The sequence below is a fragment of the Scatophagus argus genome, chromosome 6 (assembly GCF_020382885.2).
Source record: "Scatophagus argus isolate fScaArg1 chromosome 6, fScaArg1.pri, whole genome shotgun sequence".
Taxonomy (NCBI): Eukaryota; Metazoa; Chordata; class Actinopteri; family Scatophagidae; genus Scatophagus; species Scatophagus argus.
The window spans coordinates 14976229-14995466 of record NC_058498.1 but is presented as its reverse complement, the minus strand read 5'-3'; the positions used below and the strand labels follow the sequence as shown (position 1 = coordinate 14995466).

Genomic DNA, 19238 nt, shown 5'->3' with positions numbered 1-19238 from the left:
GTCTTAATTTGTATGATCTTTGCAAAAGAAAAAAAAGTCAATAAACCACCGAATTTCTTACGAGAACATTTATATCGTCGTTTTGTGAGACTATGGTGACATTTGGGAATATCGACCATCTATCGGGCTGTAATATCCTTACAGGGACTTTTTCATCTCTTATGGGCTCAGTGAGGGCAAATTCCTCTAGTTTGGGACTTTTTAGTAGCCTACACCTATTTTTTTTATTTTTTATTTTTTTTTGCAAATAATGTTTCACATATACCGCTCCAACCCTGATGCAAAGTTGGCTTGTCTCATGTAGGTGTTGTTGTAGGAGTTCATGGGGCTGGAGAGGCCCAGCAGCTGCTCCGTGTGCTCGGCGCAGGAACCCGGGCGCAGGGCCGGCAGGGACAGCCGGTTGCCGGAGCAGTACACTTGAGAGCTCCCCGGAGAGAAACCGGACTGGGTCATGGTGGACAGGTTTGGAGGAGAGGCCGAAGAGGAGTACGGGTACCCGGCAGCCAAGTTGGATGACAGGTTCCCGCTGTTTCTGCTCAGCATGTTCGCCGAGGGGTTCACAGTCTGGCTCTGAAAGCACGCAGACGGGTCGGTGCCGGTGACTGAACAGCTGGAGGTCATGGTGCTCAGGTCGCCACTGCCCAGACCCAGTGCTTGGGAGTTGAGCTCTCCGCCGGGGCCTCCCTGCACCACCGTCTGTTGGCTGATGATGTTGTCGATGCTGAACATACGCGGCTGTCCTTGGCCGACCCCGGCGGAGGTCTGGTAGTGATGCAGCATGGCCGGATGCGGGGATGTGGCAGTCAGCTGAGAGCCATAACCAGACCCTATCCCAGCGTACAGGGTGTTGGGATATGAGGGCCTGCCCATTGGGGTTGGGGTGAACGCGCTGGAGCTTTGCATGTAGCCCGGGTAGGTGCTCACATCTGTGCGCTTGAATCTTTTCCTTCTCCTCAAGAAGCTCCCGTTGTCAAACATGTCCTCAGCGGCGGGGTCCAGAGTCCAGTAGTTGCCCTTACCTGGCCTGCCGGGCTCCCGGGGGATCTTCACAAAACAGTCGTTGAGGGTGAGGTTGTGACGGATGGAGTTTTGCCACTTCTTAGAGTTCTCCCTGTAGAAGGGAAAGCGTTCCATGATGAACTTATAAATGCCCCCCAGGGTGAGCTTTCTCTCGGGAGAGTTGGCAATGGCCATGGCGATGAGAGCGATGTAACTATAGGGAGGTTTCCCCCTCTGGACGGGCCTCTTCCTCCGGCGGCTCCCGGTGGGCAGGTGCTCCTCAGTCTGCCCCAGAGCGGCTCCATCTTCCCCGTTTGGGCTGTTCCCCCGGGGCTCAGACTTGATCAGAACGTTGTCCTTTGACCGGGCCTGCAGCATCAGAGGCGGCGGAGGCAGCGGCGAGTCCAGGCTCACATTTGGAGACATGACAACAGGACTCGCCTCGGCAGGCGAGTGTTGCGTCTCAGCGGTCATGTTGCACATGCCAGAGAAGTAAGAATAATTTGCTAGATTCATAAAAGAAACAATGGAGCGGTCTTCTTTTTTGTGGAAATGATCAGCCGGGGGAAAAGCCCGTGAAAGACCCAACTTCGGTGCGTATTTTCCCAGTGACTGAGCCCCTGTCCTTGTGTTTGGGGTGGTGAGTGTCAGTCCAGGTGAGAGAAAGGCGTTGACAGTTTTATAAAGCGGGGCAGGAATGACGCCACTGGTGACGACGGAGGCAGGAGAACAAAACCCAAAAGAAGATTGTAATATTCCTCTGAGCCATCATGTTCCATTTGACTGTAAACCACATGCTTTCACAGTTATGGAGTTTGGGATATCTCTATATGTGGCGTTGTTAAAGTAGTTGATTTTCTATCCTACTCAGATGCCAGTTTTCAAGAAGGGATTTTAGGCTTTAGTTAATAAAAATACTTGATTTTGAAAAGGCCCAGAAAAAGTATGCATAGAAATTACCCCTAAAGCTCAGCTTGGTGATGTGTTGAAAACAAGAAGAAGTAGTTTTACTAATGACCCCCTGATGACAGTAGATTTACTGATGACCCCTTCTCTCTGTGTGTGTGTGTGTGTGTGTGTCTCGACTGTTCTCTCCCTGCTTTCACTGACAGCTCTGTGTATATCCAAGGCAGAAACAACACCCACAGAGCTGCTCAGTGTTACTCCAAACCCGACAGCCAATCCACCAATTGAAAAATAATAACAAGCCACTGAAAACAAGCAATTGAGCTATCAAAGCTTTTGGGAAAGAAAAGTAAATATCCCCTCATTTCATTTTCATTTTTGGAGAGCGATAATCAAACAGTTCCCCGGCCAGAGAGGGGAGGTGTTATCTTATGGATTTTTAAGTAAAAACACAGTTTGCCACACAGTTGGTGTGTAGTCAACACCCTTTAAACACAAGCATGTGATAGTGCTTTTAATTGATTATTCAGGCAAACAGAGGGTTGGAGTTGATTACAAAAGGTAAAATACACAGAGCGGTGACCTGCTGCCGTCACTTTTAACGGGCATATGTGGACCGAGCCCAGCAAAACAGACTGATAATGTTGTCACGTTACATGCACATTTAGCAACCTGAATACATACAGATAGGTAACGGATTAAAGAAAAATGAGCAGCACACAGGGTTATGAGGTCACCGAAAGGTTTGATGAGTTTATAAATGATGTGAATCATACGCAGTTGTCTCTCACAATCACTTTTGGGAGATTTTGGACCAGATTGTCAGACAGTGTTTTCCATCACCATCAACACACACACCAAAGTGCACTAAAGCTGCTCTGGCCATTGAATATTGTTCTGATACCTTATTGAGAAACTTTATGCTGGTGTTTACGGCAGCATTTTCACGTTACTTGTCATCAATTTGTTCACATGCGTTGGTGTCGGGACAGACCGAGAGAACCGATAAGACAAAAGATAACATTGCTGATAGTCATTCATCAGAACTACCCACTGCCTTACTGGATGACTCTTTCTCCACCACCCTCACTCTGCCAACACAAAGTAGATGCCCCCCAACACACACACACACACACACACACACACACACACACACACACACCCCGACCCAGCCGCAGCTCAGACAACACTAAGCCCAGCTAGCTACTCACAGCCAGTGGCTAACAGCTTCAGACAGGCGTGGGAGCAGGGCTGTATCCGAGCAGGATCTGCCCCCCAGAGCTGCCAGGTCAGGCAGGACAAACAGGGGCTCAGGCCAGGAAACGGGCCCTCTGCCTCGGGGCCTACGGCCTCTTGCTAATCCCCTCTCCTCCTATACCACCCCACCCCCCCCACCATCAGAACCCCCTTTACCTCTCTGCACCTCTACACTCCCTATGCCTTTGTCCAGGACTGTGGTCAGTTAGTGTATTCACGATTTTAGACAGTGTACACACATGCACCAACATGCACATCCATTTTTGTGTAGAAAGAAAGCCTGTGTTACTATGATTACAAAATGGCCGCTGTTGCCCCTGCCCCATTCAATACTAGGACGATGCTGTTGCCCTGCAACACTAGAAACCACATTAGTATCTGTCAATTCAAAGGAAAGAAGTTTAAAAAGCCGTGTTTTTGCTGGTCCTCACATCAGCATCCTCATATGCAACAGCTGTGAGAGAACTTCATTGTAAATATGGTCAAAAATACCATAGCAAGTCACAAGTTGTAGAATATTTACTATAAACACACACCCACACACAGTTGTCCAACTTCTGTTACAGACATGCATGTTTCCATAAACTTCTAACAAAATTTCAGTGCTGAATAAACAGTGTGGTTACAGACAGTCAGAAGATGGAGGATTCAAAGTTGAACTAGTCAGGAGCTGAAGTCCTGCAGGTTCAGGTTCATAATGATGATATTTAGCATTAGTTGTCTATTTCAGAGCCAGCAGTTGCTACCTTATAGCCTGAATCACACTGCGTGAACCTGTCCAGAGAATCTAGAACAGAAAAATTACCATCACTTGCAAAATCATCCATTCAACAGAAGCAGCTAGACTGACACTGGATTTGGGGAAACAATTTGTTTATTTTATCATGCTGTATCTGATGCTTTGATGAATTGTGAGGTTTCCTACTTAATAAAGTGTGCTGACCTGAGGTGGAATACCATCCATCAGATTGATTTGTTTTCCATATGTATTCTGCTTCACTCATGTATTTCCACTCAGCATTGAAGTTATTTCTAGTTACTATTATTTTTTTATTTCTTTTTTTAAAACAAAGCGGGTGGTTTCCTCCTTCTCATTGAAATAGCATCTTACAAGAAAGTATCACAGGTTTCATATTTACTTCTGTGAGAGATTTCAACCCATAAAGACATGACTGCAATTGGACGTGTGTGTGCTTCCAAAACACAGAACGAGTTATATTCCATGTTGTAGTCACACTTGCCAGGATGCAATGCAAAAAAAAAAAAACCCCAATGCATCTTCAAACGTGTTGCCCAGTTTTTTATGTCACATGCACACCTGATGTCTCCTGTGTTCGACAGGTTCTTTTCCTGTTTAACATGAAATCCTGAGAAACATACAGGGACAGGCAGAGTTGCTGAGTAAACACTTGGAATCCATTCATTCGCAAAGTGGCTCCAGGGAATGGGGAGGAGGGAGAGGCATGAGAAAAAGAGAGGGAATAAAAGAGTGAGAGACAGAAAGAGAAAGAGAGGGAGACAGTGAGAGAGAAACACACGAGAGAGCGCAACCTTTTTCTTGCTCAAGCTCATCAAGTACGGGCCAGGGCTCCTGAAAACGCAGGGATTACCAGGGTACTGGGGCTGTCCTGGCCTGGGCCGCCTCTGCTCACTCCTGCACTGCACGCTACACTGCCCTGCTAAAGCACCGCACATGGTTCTCACACACAAGCAGTCATGCCTGCTGTATGCTTCTCATCTCCCATTGGCAAAAAGTACACAGGGATGCTCAACACATGAATACAAAAAAGCAGATATTCACATACATACGCTTTTCAGAAATGAATAAATCTGACACACAATCCCTCTATAGGTCGTTAAAGTTACATTTAGAATACATTTTTGTGTGATTGTCTGTCTCAGTTTATTGGTATTTATTACATTTAAACTTGACTCCACACAATATACACAACATAAATCTCTGATGATGTGTCTGAGGATATACTGTTCTAGAAGTTCCTGCCTGAATAATAATCCCATTGCCCTCAAGACACATACGGGAAATCCACCACCCTCCAGCACTGCAGCCAGGGATGCTACAATGTTCATCCACAAGAGTGAACACCAAGCTGAGGTCACATCCTGTGAAGATAAGCAGATAAACAGTTAGGAGCAGAAACCCCAAAGCTTCAGGTGATTTGATGGAGTTTGTGTGGGTTGCTGTCAGACCACACTGTTCACTATTACAAAACTGTGTGAAGCAACTGTCTCAGCTGAGGTCCTCTTCCATGTATCTCCTATCTGTGATGTCTCAGTCGCAAGGTAAAAAACGTGGCAATGACTGGCAGTACCATCAAGGGAATAGCTGAACATCTTGGATTTAAGTTAGTCAGATGAGGAGACCAATGGCACACTTTATAAATTAAATATTAAGCTAGAGCCAAGGTAGAGCCACCCTGGCTCCATTCAAAGGATAAAAATCTCTAAAAACCTCTAAAAACTCTTCATTTCTGTCTTCAGACAGAACCGGACAAGTTGTTTCCAGTCTTTATGCTAAGCCAAGCAAATGTATCTTCGCTCTGGCTTTTGGTCAAACAGACATACTGATGAAGAGTAGTATCAATCTGCTCACTGTCAGCCACAGAGTAAATGAACCCTCTTTCCAAAATGTCTCCTTTAAAAGATACAGTACATTTTCACACAGCTTATTTTCCAGTAGAGCTGGTAAGAACGCTGTCCTATACCTCACTGCTTCCCGTGATAGGCCAAGGGAGAGAAGCTTAACTTCTTGTTAAGAAGCTTCTCCTGGTTTACTGGTCAGTACCTTCCTATGACGAGGACCATCAAGACAAGGGCAGAAACAGGAAATCAAACACCCTTCTGCTCTGGAGAGCTGAGGCAGTCAGTACTGCCTAAGGTGGCACTACAAGCTCAGATTGGAAAATAATATACTCTGCTCATGAAGAAATATATTAAATATACAGTATTATTATTAATATACCAAAGCACAAACAACAACTGATTCAGTAAATCAGTTATTCATGGCCAAATAGCCATATTTAATGATAACTTTAAACGATTGCATGATCTACTATCAGATGCAAAAGCATCTATAATGAGATTCCGGGCAGTGCAGTTTGGTTCAGATGTCCAGCTGAATGCTGCAGATCCTGCCTGTTGGTTTAACTGTATCAGGCTCTGTGTGTTTGAGGCATTCCTGGAAGGCTATGTGGACCAGACTGGCAGACTGGATGGTGATGAGTAACTGCTTACTGCAAAGGGAAGAAGGGTCGGTGTGTGGGCTGCATAGGTGGGTTGTCTGTCTGTGTGTGTAATCATGTGTACATACATGTGTGAGGACAGCTGACAATAATTTTCCTTTCTCTTCATTCAGAACATGAATGTTTCATCTTGCATTTCTATCACCCTAAAATGTCCCCAAAGAGGCAAAGCAGAGTATCAGTGAGGTCACGGGACATTAGACAAATCCTTCATTAGACGTCAGAGTTTCGGAGAAACACAGGAGAGGTGGGCTCAGAAAAGAGACAAGGACTTTATTCAGTGACTCCATGCATCCTTATAGTGCTGTCTTTCAGCGTGCACTTCTCACTCTTTCACTTCAGCTCCTCCTCAGACTGGATCTCATCCTTTACTCCAGAGAAAAATATAAGCAAAACACCTTAGCAATTAAACATTCACATTATTTAATCAAAAGTATTACTGATTGAATCCAAAAGAGTCTGTACTACTCGTATCACCATCATCATGTTGTCCACCTCAAAGCAGCTTCTGGTCCTGGCATTGCTTGGTGGTGAGAGATGAACAGCCAGGGTGCAGACACACAGCAGTCAGCCTCAAGGCTTTATTACACTGAGAGAGAGAGAGAAGAGAGCAATGATAAGACTCGGCCTTTACGCAGACTTATAAAGGAGAGCACACACACACACACACAAATATAGGCATGTATTTGTGAGAAATTTGTTTCAGTGCCAAGCCCAAATGCGCAACCTTTATCATGAAATTTATTAAAGCCCAAAGGTCAGAATAAAACTAGTTTCATTATCTGGATGTTATCCAGCAGACACACTTCATGAAAATCTATTCAACTACTGTTTAAGAGATTATATTTGAAATACTATTAAGGCATACTACAGGCCAGGATGCAGAGTACACATTCCCATGCAAATGTTAAAGCCAATATTAAACGTAAGTGTAGAATTTCATACATTTGTTTTTGTCTCTTGACCCTCAGTGGTTTTCTGAGGAAGTGGCCTGTGTTTACCACCCAGACCCACACCCGCTCACTTCCCATTGTCCCTCCTGTTGTCCGAGTCCAGCTCAGACAGGTGGGATCAGCAGCCATTATGTTTGTTAAGATTTGTGCACACAAGAAACAGTGCACTGCATGTAGGAGAACTTGCTAAGCAGATACTCACACATGGGGGGGAAGAACCACATAGGCAGACAGCTGCACATGAATGCTTATCATCCCCACTGGTTTTCAAGATTTAAGTTAGCATGTTCTCCTATGTGGGTAATTTCTCACTTTCTGGGTACATAACAGTATAATGATTTTATTTCAGCACATGACAGGGAGATATTATCTTTAATGTAGTCTGTAAGAACTAAAAGCATATTCAACTTGAAAGCATGGGCACCAAATTTGTGTTTACACTGACTGGAAATATGAGCCACAGACCCTTACACCCACCTAGTGGTTACTCGTACAACTGTAACCACTAGGCAACAACTGACATCTCCTGAAGTCAGTGCAAAGTGCTGCATCTCTCGCTAACATATGTTTATAACCCATACCCATATAAATTATTCTTCATTCATGAAAGCACTCTTTCTTTAGTGAAAGTGCATTTAAGGTTTTTTCACCCTCAAATAAAAGATTGTTCTATAAGCATTATTTAGATTATAAAAAATAAGATTAAGGACTATTTGACCACCGAATGCATGTGTCCTGTTACTGAATATCGATAAATTCAGCTTCACTGCAAATTGCATTATCTATATTACACAGGGATTCATTTTGTTATGTACAAATGGAAAGCGACAAGGGAGGCTAAAATTGTTTCTAAACTATAAGTAAGGCTGAACTGACAGCAACTGTATAAACTTAGGTAAAGAGTTGTATTAATCGTGTGGAAATATGGGTTCAATTCAGTGAAAACAGAATTAAGTTTATTAAACAATTCCGGGTGATAAAAACAAACCACCAAATACAAACATCTGCTTCCATACACCGAAAATCAGAATACTCATACTCTTATCATGTCATCATCTCACCTTATTGGAGTCTGACCAAATGGGCAATGAATTAGTGAGTCGGATCAAATAATTCAGGTTTGAGGCTTCCAGCTGTGAATAAGAAATTTAGCCCACATTTTAGTAAAGTCACCATGAGTTCTTCATGTCCGATGTTCCACTCACTGTCTGTCTCTCTCATATTTACAGAAAAGGGGTTCAAAAAATAATTTGGTATTTCCTTTTCATTTTGTAAATGATTGAATAACGCAGTATGGGTTGTTTAAAAATTTCATAAAAGAAACATGTTATAACATCGCTATGGTCAGGCAGCGTGGCTACGCCAATACCCTCCAGTACAGTAGATGTCAGCATATGCTCATTGTTGCTTTGCAATCCGCCACAATAATACAAGGAAGAAGAAGAAGAGCGGAACAAAAGTGCAACTTTTTGTTTCTGCCGGTTTACAAAAACGACGTGCAGGCGCTTTACTTCAAAACATTATGGCGTCGAGAAGATCAACAGTGCCAACTAGTCTTAAAAGTGTCTCTACCGACGCTAAAAGGTAGTATTTGCCCTTTTCCCCTTTCTTCTAAGCTGCTGTCGTATATTTCGCATGCTTGTGGCCAGTTTAATTGTAGGAGAATTTGATGGATGAGGACCTAGTCAGACTCAACAGTTTCAGTTATGCTGTAACGTTATATTGTTTTTATTCTTTTATTATATTTTCTGTATATTCTTTTTTACACTGCTGGGCCAGACATATGGTCAACAAGAAGGCTATAAAATAAACGGATGTATGTGCCTTTTGGACTCTTTTGCAATTGTAACAATAAAGACTTGACGGTTTAGCTTAACGTTAGCTAAATTACATTAATTGACGTTTTAGCTTAAGTGTTCTTTTTCTAATAAAAAGATTCTGCTACATTATTAAATTTGACTACTTTTTCTTTTGTTTTCAGCTCGAAAGGTGGCAACAATGCAAATAAAGCCAATAACAGTGGAACTGGAAAGAAAAGTGTGAAATGTAAGTATTCGTATTAAGATTACAAAGCATGTTGTTTCCGAATCTGATGTCAGACTTGCACAGATATGTTGAATTAAAGTTACTCAAGCCTCATTGACTTTTTTATTTTTCTTTCTTTGTTTGTATCTTTTCAACAATCTATAGCAACTGGGACTATTGTCAAGTCTCGTTATATGCAGGCTGCTGAGAGGTCATCACTGTCAAAGGTAGTGTTATTTTTTTATTCTTTTGTACATTTTTCATGTAAGATGTATGTTTTACTCAGGGTGAGCTAACGACATTAAATATTGTTGCATCATTCATGGACCTAAACTGCTAATATTCTGTAAATTTTTCTAATTATTAGTTAAACAACAATATCATAGGTCAAGTGTTTAGCTTTATTTCTTTGTGTATGTTGTTGTCACATCAGGATGCTAAACATTTCTATTTCAATGCAACCCCTGAAACTAACTGTTAACAGAGCAACTCACTGACCAACGAGTCTATTGCTGTGCCACCGAGGCCTTCCTCACCTAAACCCGGTGGTGTCAAACCAAAGGTGGGCACTCCACCGAGACGTTCGATGGCCCCACAGGCTCTTGCAGCATGTAAGTACTTCTCACGGTGAATACTGTTAATATGTATTCTCACAATTGTTAATGATAGATTATTACATTTCTCATTTTGATAATGTGAACTTAAATCAAATGAGTATGTTTGTATGTTGTGGTGTGCGCTAACAGTAATCATGTTTACTTCCAAATACTGTTTTAAAGAAGGTCTTTATTTTTATATGTGAAGCCTGCAGTATATTGTTGATGATTTTTGATTGAGTGTTATTCTTATTCTTCATAATAACATATTTCCCTATGCTTCTAATTAAGCCTGTAACATTGTTCAGTGAGAATTGTAAATAGCTTGCATGCATATTTTCTCATTATCTTCCTCACAGCGATGATGTCACGTGAAACTGAGCAGTCACTTCTGGGGAAAAGTGTTCTGCAGTCCACTTTCTCTGATGGACACTGCTTTCGACCAGATTTTGATATTTCAGTCATTAAAGGTAAAGTGTTTTAAACCCATAAAATGTTATTAAACTTATTTACAAATTACATTGCTCTTTAACATCTTTTTTAATCTTTCTCTCTAAGATAAAACTATAATTGAAAATGCAGTTGAACCTGAGAGAAATTTAGAGAATGAGAAGAAGCTCATTGAGATGCAAACATTCCTACTGGCCTACCTTACAGCTAAGGTGAGTCTCCCAGTGTAGCTGATATGCTGAAAATTTTTAATTGCACTCTGTGTGCTCTGTTAAGTCAGTGTACACTGATTTTTTGTCGTTGTTTTTAATAAAACACTATAATCACTATAAGTAGTTTTAGTGACCGCTGTGTTTTATTGGTCCCATGCTGCGAATGGTCTGGTTCCATCTCTTTGATGTGTGACTTAAGATGGAGAGCAATACTGAAAAGCTCAAGGCTGAGGCAGAGGCAAGGATTCTGCAAGAGATGGAGGAAGACGAAGCGCTGCATAATGAGGTCCTGAAAAAGAAGCGGCAATACCTCTTCATGGAGCAGGAGAGGCTTGTGAATGAGGTGCTGGATTTGCAGGTCAGGAAACTGCCTTTATACTGACCTTTTTCAAAATGTGGCATGTTTTAAAAGAAAATAGTTATTGCATGCTGAAATAGCTGAGTGAAAGAAAATTCTTTGCTCAACATTGTAGCGACAGAGATCATGTGAATGTCACCTGTTTGCCAAACATCAGCCAACAATTTGATATTAACTGAACCTTTAAATTTTAGAAATCAGTGTGTCTTTTATAATTAAATTATCTACCTGTGTGCAGGTGTGTCATAACACAAAAATAGAGACATTTATTACTGGAGACACTAGAGTTGCACACTCATACTTTATTGAGGCTTGTTGGGTCACATCTGTGCTGATTGACAGTAAGGTCCGATCAACAGTTGGTGAACAGCTGATTTAAATGTTTTAGAAAAGTGTCTGAAAATGTACAAAAATGTGTGTGCGGTTCCTGTTTGTGGGTAAAATAATATGAGTGTACATCATTCTGATCCTGCCAATGTTATTGTTATCTATCAGATTGCTGCATTGACCCCTGTGGTAGAAGCTGCTGAGCAGTTCACAAAGGACTACAAATCTTTCGCCACAGCTGTTGACACCACCCGACATGAGCTGCCTGTCAAGAATTTCTACATTGACGGGGACAGAAGGGGATTTCTAGGTTGTTAACATGTTTGTTAACCACAAAGGAAGTACTTTAATACTCACAAGGACTGTTCATTAATGTTTAATCACTCTTTACTTTCTCGTTCTTTACTAAAAAGTTGCGTTTTAAACAATGTGCTTCTGAATTTTGATGATTTGTTACATAAGCTGATTGTGATGAAAGACATTTCTTTTAATTATTCCACTTAACAAAACTAGCATATGCCCATGTGAGGCCAGATAACATATGACATACATTTTTTGTTATTTTCTGGAACCTGTGATAAATGTTAAGTTAATCATAGCCAAGTTTTTGTGTTTCCATCCATTTTAGAGAAAGCTGAGACTTGCCTGAAGGAAAGTGAGAAGTTGCTTTTGGAGTTCACAGATGGGGATCATAAAGACAACAGTGCTTCTCTAGAGTGCCTTAGGGACATGAAACTGACATCAAAGGACATCACTCACCAGCTATCGGGGTAGGCATATCATATAGAAAACTGGTTGTTTGGAACTTGGTGATGCTATGAACACATGATTTGCTGTATCGGTTTTTTTCCACAGTATGACTGCTTTGTTATGACTGTTCATTACAAAGTCTTCTTTAAGGATATATTAATTTTGTATTTCTGCGGTTGAAACAAGAGACTTTTTAAATAACTGAGTCCTGGCAAGTATTTTGTAGCACCTAAAAATACATCCCAATTCAATCAGGCTGCACTTCTACTCAAAACCTGGTGTTTTCCACTCTCCTAGTGCCTTTTCAGAGCTGCTGGAGCTGTCATCACTGGTCTGCCGCCATACAATCTGTGTCCAGCAGTCCATGGAGGAGGAACAGCTTGGCCATACAAGAACCCATGAGCTCTTCTGCCCCAAACAGTAAAGGATTACCACACAGCATGGGATACACAATACTTGCACTTTGGATGCCTCCTCCACTTTTTTTCCCCCCAGTTATTTGTTCCATTTGAATTTATGTATACTGTCTGATTTCTGTTCTTGCCTCTTTATTATGAGATAATGTTGAATAATGGCTGATACTGTGTCAGAGATGTAGTGTTGTTAATAAATAGAACAAAAAAATAATGAAAAAACATAAATGAACAGTCAAGAGGTCATTTCAGTGAGAAGCAACAATATGAAAGAAAGAGGTATTCTAGCGAACAGAGTTGGAAGAGTTCAAACACATGGTGCATTTATGTACACTTGCTAAAACAATCAAATTAATTGAATGATTTGATTTAAAAGCAGAATGAAGTCCAGGCCTTGATTTCTCGCGTTCCCAGTTTTTGTCTCGTAATTTACAATTAAATGTAATTCGAGAGGCACAAACATGGCATGGTTTTATATATATTTATGAATATGAGTTGTGAGTCGATACGAATAATTTTGTTCGTTCCAGATTCATTTATTTGTCATTTTTATACATCACTTAAAGACGAAATGTTCCTGTTAATAACTCCATTTAATTTAAAGAGCGTCGCTTTAACCCAGTGTAAAGCGTCGCGTCCATTCCGGATGTGACGTTGTATCAAAACAACAAACACACATTTCTATTGGATGAAGCTGGAAAGTGACGACCGGTCTTTTCTGAAAGACCAATGAATCGCAGGAGAGCACCTCGCTGCAAGTGAGTACATGGGTTTAATTGAACAAATCTTAAACATTTCGTAGAAATTTGGACAAAGAGCCAAGTTTTTGATGTTTGTTGACGGCTTACGAAGTTTAGCTTAACTATTGTTCCACAGTACACATGCCATTTGGCGTTAACTGTTGGCAGCTAGCTAACTGTCGTAGCTAGCTAATGACCATCCACTGGCCTTAGTCGCCACAACTTCTTGCTGCTTAACTCACACTTATCTAGTACTTTACATTGGTTAAGTGGCCAGCTTCTCACAAGCGACAAAGCGTTGTTGTTTGGTTCTTTTGTCCATCACTTAATAAAATAATTTACCGATGAACCGAAACAGCGTAGATCTAGCACACGTATTATACAGTTTGCAATTTCAAATTCTAACATTGATTTAAAGTAAGAGCAGTCCTAACTCAAAGAGCACAAAAATGGATAGGTATTGGTACACGCATAAATTGTGTGTGTGAAAATATAAATAAAGATGTTAATCAAATGCAAAATACTAAAAGGTTGAGTGGTAAAGTAATTTGTGTTACACAGAGAAGGCTGTAACTACGTTAAAGATGGTAGCCATAGCCAGTCAGATCAGAAGTGAGCTTATTAGACCTGTCATGTATCAGTGCACAGGTTGTCAGGTGTTGATCAGGGCCACTGCATAAGAGAAGAAGCAGATGATGTACTTACTGTATCTGATTCTTATCAGAGTGTAATTTCAGTTAATACCCAACCTGTTTCTCACAAGCAGCTCTCACTCTCAGAGAGACAATGCACCTAAAAGAGGATACTCGAGACGGAAGAATCAGGAGCAGCGACAGGACCCTGACAAACAGGTGAGAAAGGCAGAGGAGGATAAGTGGCAGCAAGAGAAAGAAACAGTGCCCGGAGGAACCTGCCAAACCATGTGTCCTGCTCGTGAGCTGCGTGACCGTGAGGTGCAGAACCGACTTCACCGCTTTGAGATGGTAGCAGGCACAGAAAGACATCGACAGCCCAGGGGAGACCCCTTGCGTGCAGTGAAAGAGTATTCAAGACCAGCAGCAGGGAAAGACCTGACGAATCCCAAGGACCTTCGTCCACCTGATGTGTTGCTAAAAACTGTGTGTTTTCTTATTGATGACATCGCTGCCTCCCCTCATCTGCGTCCTTGGACTGAGGCTAGTACTGTTTACACATAATTTCCCTGGTCCTCCAGTTTTTACTTTTGTTAATTAGTGCTTGCACAAGAAAACTCACTTGTGTATGAAATAATTTGTTCACTTAAAATTGATACTTTTGGCATTGTATACACTCCGTTAATGGCAGTTTAAAGGGACAGTTCACCCCATATTTATCCATTTACGCTGTTTTGATGCATGGTGCTGAGTTTTGGAGATACTGAACAATACTGCCAAAAAATACATTTGAAAAATTTAACAGCAATGTGTCTGTCCAAATTCATGACCCAGTTTCTAGATTTTAGTTTATTACTGGCCCGGCAAGAATACTGTAATATTGAAGTTGCAGTCATCAGTACATATAAAAAACTCTTCACAACATATTCTTTCATTAAAATTAAATTTATCTTCCAGGTGTACAGCTTTGTGTTTGATCGGCTGCGTGGTGTGAAGCAGGACATGATAATCCAGAGGGTGTCTGGGTTGAGCTGTGTCGCCATTTTGGAGCGGATGGTGCGTTTCCTCGTCTACGCCTCTTACCGGCTTTGTGGCGAGCCACTGCGTCTCTACGACCCATGCATAAATGACACACACCTACAGGAGAACCTGAGCTGGCTGTTGGATTGCTACACAACTGGAACAGGACCACATCCCAACCAGGAAGAGTTCCAGGCTCTTGGTCTGCTGTACAACTTGGGTTGGTTACGGTGTTTAATAACTTAATATTGGAACAAGGTTTTTGCTTAATGTAAATGACCACAAATTAGTGATGGTTTATTGTTGCATGAGCTGGCTATTGCAGTGATTCAGTGGAAGGTTTTTTTTTTTTTTTAAGTAGTCCATCAGTAGTTTGTCATTGGCAACAAAGCGTAACCCCAGTCAGTGGTTTTCACACAGAACAAAGATATTTTGCTAACATAATCAAAGACAGAGTGTTAATTGTATTCTTTCTGTTCTCAGCATATTACACACTTTGGATTTTGAGTGATACTTTAAATGCTGGTCACCTGAAAGGTGTTCTTGTGACGTAATGATGGTAATTTCCTCATGGGTGCTGACTTTCTCCTCTTCATGCCCAGGTTCAACTTGTGCCATGCAGCACATCATGGAGCTCCCTGAGCAGCTCCGCAGCTCACGTGCCATCAAACTCGCTCTTTCCATCAACAGAGCTTTCCTGGAGCGAAACCCTGTGTGTTTGCTTCGATTGGCTCAGAGGTTAAACTTTCTGCAGAGCTGTGCTTTACACCGTCACCTCGTGGCGTGTCGTAGAGATCTGCTGCTACTGTACAGCCATGGATACAGCAGCCGCAGCTGTCGCTTTCCTCTTGACAGGCTAGCTCAGCTCTTATTCTTAGACACACCACTCACAACCCAACTCTGTCAGGCATATGGACTGGAGGTTAACCAGGACAACCAAGTGGTTTTCTTCAAGGCTGCTTTCGCTGAGCCTGAGCAAGGGAAACTGCACTGCAAACTGTATCACAACATAGTGGCTGAAAAACAGAGGGACCTCACTGTTGGGAACATCATTCATGGTTGCACTTGAGACAAATTAAATGACTAGATGAGTAATAATAATAAAAATGTGATGTTGTTCCATTCGTATTCAACGCTATTTGTTTGCTCCACGGGGAGATCACAGTACAGCTGGCAAGGATTTCAAGTTTTGTTGTTGTATTTTTGTCTTGTTAATAGCTTTAAGCTTCCTAGACTTCTGTCTAGGATGCCCAACATCGGTATGTTTTACCAATGAAATGTTCCCTCTTGGTTCTGGATGTACCTTTTCATCCTCATCGTGCACTTGGTGCCTGGGTGCCTTTTATATTGTTGCTGTTTTGGTGATGCTGTTTGAATGTTACTTTAGTGCCATATTGTATTTTAGCAAACCTGCTGGAAAATCTACTGTGCATTTCAATACATTTTGCTACCCGAAAGAGAAACGTCTTTTGTCCTTCGTTTGATCACTGAGACTTTGCTGCATGTAAGCTCGTTTACCACTTGAGGGCAGCAGATGTCTGTGGAGGGCGTGCGTGCACTCCAACGACTACAAACTTAAGTGAGCGAAATGTATATGCTTCAGCTGTTGTTGTTGTTTTTTTTTCCCTACGTTTCCTTCTTGATCCGTGTTTCCCAACATAGGAAGTCTTGTGATGTCGCCAACACAAAAGAAACTAGTCGTAGCTGATATATCTCGGGGCATGTCAGCTGAGCCAAAAGTATGTGAACTGTGCAGGTAATTTGTAATGGTCTGAACTGCAGACTCCGTGACGTTCCTTACACTGGGCTCAGTCATGCTCTCGCAGCACAGACGTGAGAGGAGGTATTGAAGTGAATGAAGCGCAGCCTGACGCTGCTGCAGGAGCGGAAAAAACGGGACAGATCCACCGACTTAACAGAGATCATCGGGAAGCAAGAAGCTGCACGGATTTTACATGTCAAACATTTCTTTAGAGTGACATTTGTGCTCGCTGAAGTGGGAGGACGCTTGCAATGTGTAATGCTGAAATATGAGAGAACGGAACCGGGGCGGGTGAAGGCACATGGGAGAGGACTGTCCGTGTTTTCTGGGCTCTGAAAAAAAAATAAAAAAACAACAAAAAAACAAAAGCAAAAAACGATTTACTTGGACCTGGATTTGGCGAAGTGGGATGATTACAAAAAGTTGATTGGTTCCGGACGAAGCTCTGCACACCTACCAAGCTCAATGGATAGATAGACTGAGAGTGCTGTAGACACAGGCTGTTGGAAGTTTGATTTAACTTTTCATTAGAGCTGGGATAGATCCAGGGTCAGGGAGAGCCGACAATCCAGCTTTATCTCGGTTACTGAGGCCAAAATGTTGCGGTTGTCTCTGACAGCTTTGAGTCTTTCATGGACTTTGTTTGTCTGCAACGTGAGCAGAGCTTTTGCACAAGAAAGACAGTAAGTAGCCCGTGTCTGCATGTGTTGTGTTTGAAGTGTATTGCAGTGCGTTACCCTCACTACCAGCTACTCTCAACACTAAATTCAATCACAGAGTTTCAATTAAAACAGAAAAAAACCAGTAGTTATTCAATGCATGTGGTCTGTGGTCATAGCAACATTAGCCTTTTGAGTCATATGTATGTGTGAACTAAAGCAGCTTAATCATTAATTTGTAGTATTCACTGGCTAATCAGTCAGTCCCAATTGTCATATTGTTTGCGATTATATGTGAGGGTATCATGTCATTACAGACAATTACATTGTAAGCTACTATCACAACACATTCATTCATGTGTGACTGGACCTGTAGGCACTTACACAAAGTGATATATTGAGAGGTAGCCTGCACTGTTGATATATGTTTCTCTCACCAGTTAAGCTAAAGGCAAATATTTTAGGGACATTTCACAGGTTTCTACTTTATCCTGCTTACCATCCACAGCCAAAAGAGGTAAAACTGACTACTGGCTCTTTGATACCATCAGTCAGGCTACTGTCAACTGCTTGGAGCCTCAATCCTGACCTTGAGAGTTGTGTTAATAGTACAGAGTTGTAAACAATTCCTCCAAGTTGTCTAGGAGAGAGGGACTGAGTGCAGCTCTATGTGGTGAACTAACAAAAAATACTTACAAACGCATGTTCGACTCACAAAAAAGAGCTTAAATCTACTATTAAGTATTGAAGTGCTCAGCTGAGGGTGAAAAAACTAAAAAAAACTAAGATCATAAAACCATGTGACTGGACTAAAAAGAGCCAACTGTTTAAGACTTCACCTACAAAAAAGAACACAAATCCTTTCTGGGACTGACCAGATCTCAGCTGAGGACAAAAGTTGAGCAAAAACAATAAGAACTTGAGTACATCAAGCCATGTGACTGAAATAAGCATGGTCTCCACCACCTGATCCAGGCTCATCCTAGAGCTGGTTAAACTCACTTTAGATCAAACGCACAGAGTCAATTTCCTCGTATTATCTTCCTTCTTCTGAAGCCTTATTTTCCAGGGGATTTTCTCATGACTTTCTCTCAGGAACTGCTGTTGCCTCTGGCTGTAATGCTGTAGTGCTGTAATGCCAACCACCTGATCCTTCTCTGAGGCATGCAGTTGGGTTTGTGCTTGAAGCTTTGCTCAATTCTAATTTGTATGAACTTCATTTCAGTTTTTAGGGGGTCCTGTTTGTCTTAAAATTAGAATTGGAATGACTGGGCCAAGATGGAAACAAAACATGGAGATATTTGGGTTTATTTTCATTCAGGTACACCGTCTGCCACATGTGTGTGGACGTTTTTATCAACTGCCCCACACAGCTCTGACGGTCTACACTCTACAGATTTAGTTATACAAGTACCATGCTAACAAGAGCACCCAGAGATCCAGTATCTTAGCGCCACATGGCAAATTCATCCAAATAAGCATCAAAGTATGACCTTTGCTCTGTGACTTCGGTGACACGCTCCTTCCCTCAATTATATGTCAGAGGGACTGTGTGGAATCTCGGTCGTTATTTTTCAAAACAGACGCCAAGGTTCTGTCAGAAGTGCCAGACCACCCAAAGAGAACACTAGAGCAGAGAGCTCACTGGCCAACAGGTACTGAGTCCCTGGTAACCATTGCAATTAAACCTGATCTCGCTGCACAAATCCATGTGGAATGTCCCTTTTTGTATGTGTGTTTTGTTGTGCATGTCCACATGCGCACAAGTCCAGAAGAAAGTGCGAGGCGGCGCGCAAAGAGAGAGAGAGAGAGATGTGATTTTATGTTTCGTTCACCTGTACGAATTCCTGCAAAACACTTAAATTCACTCAGGAATCAGAGATGGAAAGCAGTTTGAGTGCACCTCACATTGGAGTAGG

General features: G+C 41.9%; 4 protein-coding genes across 5 annotated transcripts in view; 3 read left to right on the top strand and 1 right to left on the bottom strand.

The window, feature by feature from the left end:
- Nucleotides 1–255: 255 nt before the first annotated feature.
- foxe3 (forkhead box E3) lies at nt 256–1627 on the bottom strand. Its single transcript, XM_046392175.1, has one exon. It carries the CDS (start codon nt 1513–1515, stop codon nt 256–258), a length of 1260 nt encoding a protein of 419 aa, XP_046248131.1. The 5' UTR covers nt 1516–1627.
- A 7178-nt stretch (nt 1628–8805) lies between these two features.
- haus8 (HAUS augmin like complex subunit 8) lies at nt 8806–12734 on the top strand. The gene is made up of 10 exons (XM_046392038.1): nt 8806–8959; nt 9357–9421; nt 9566–9627; nt 9885–10011; nt 10356–10466; nt 10555–10658; nt 10858–11016; nt 11512–11653; nt 11972–12113; nt 12391–12734. The coding sequence occupies exons 1-10, from the start codon at nt 8898–8900 to the stop codon at nt 12515–12517; spliced, it is 1101 nt and encodes a 366-aa protein (XP_046247994.1). The 5' UTR covers nt 8806–8897; the 3' UTR covers nt 12518–12734.
- Nucleotides 12735–13121: 387 nt separating this feature from the next.
- sac3d1 (SAC3 domain containing 1) lies at nt 13122–16006 on the top strand. Of its 2 annotated transcripts, none has more exons than XM_046392036.1 (4): nt 13122–13264; nt 14010–14421; nt 14836–15118; nt 15501–16006. In XM_046392036.1, exons 1-4 carry the CDS (start codon nt 13236–13238, stop codon nt 15965–15967), a joined length of 1191 nt encoding a protein of 396 aa, XP_046247992.1. In that variant the 5' UTR covers nt 13122–13235; the 3' UTR covers nt 15968–16006. The 2 variants fall into 2 exon arrangements, with proteins under 2 accessions (XP_046247992.1, XP_046247993.1); XM_046392037.1 differs by having other exon boundaries at nt 13123–13264; nt 14013–14421.
- A 150-nt stretch (nt 16007–16156) lies between these two features.
- cpamd8 (C3 and PZP like alpha-2-macroglobulin domain containing 8) overlaps nt 16157–19238 on the top strand; it is a 43296-nt gene continuing 40214 nt past the window's right edge. Inside the window, exon 1 of the mRNA XM_046392034.1 lies at nt 16157–17343. Within this exon, the coding sequence (XP_046247990.1) occupies nt 17258–17343 (86 nt within the window). The 5' untranslated portion in view covers nt 16157–17257. The remainder of the gene's footprint in view (nt 17344–19238) is intronic.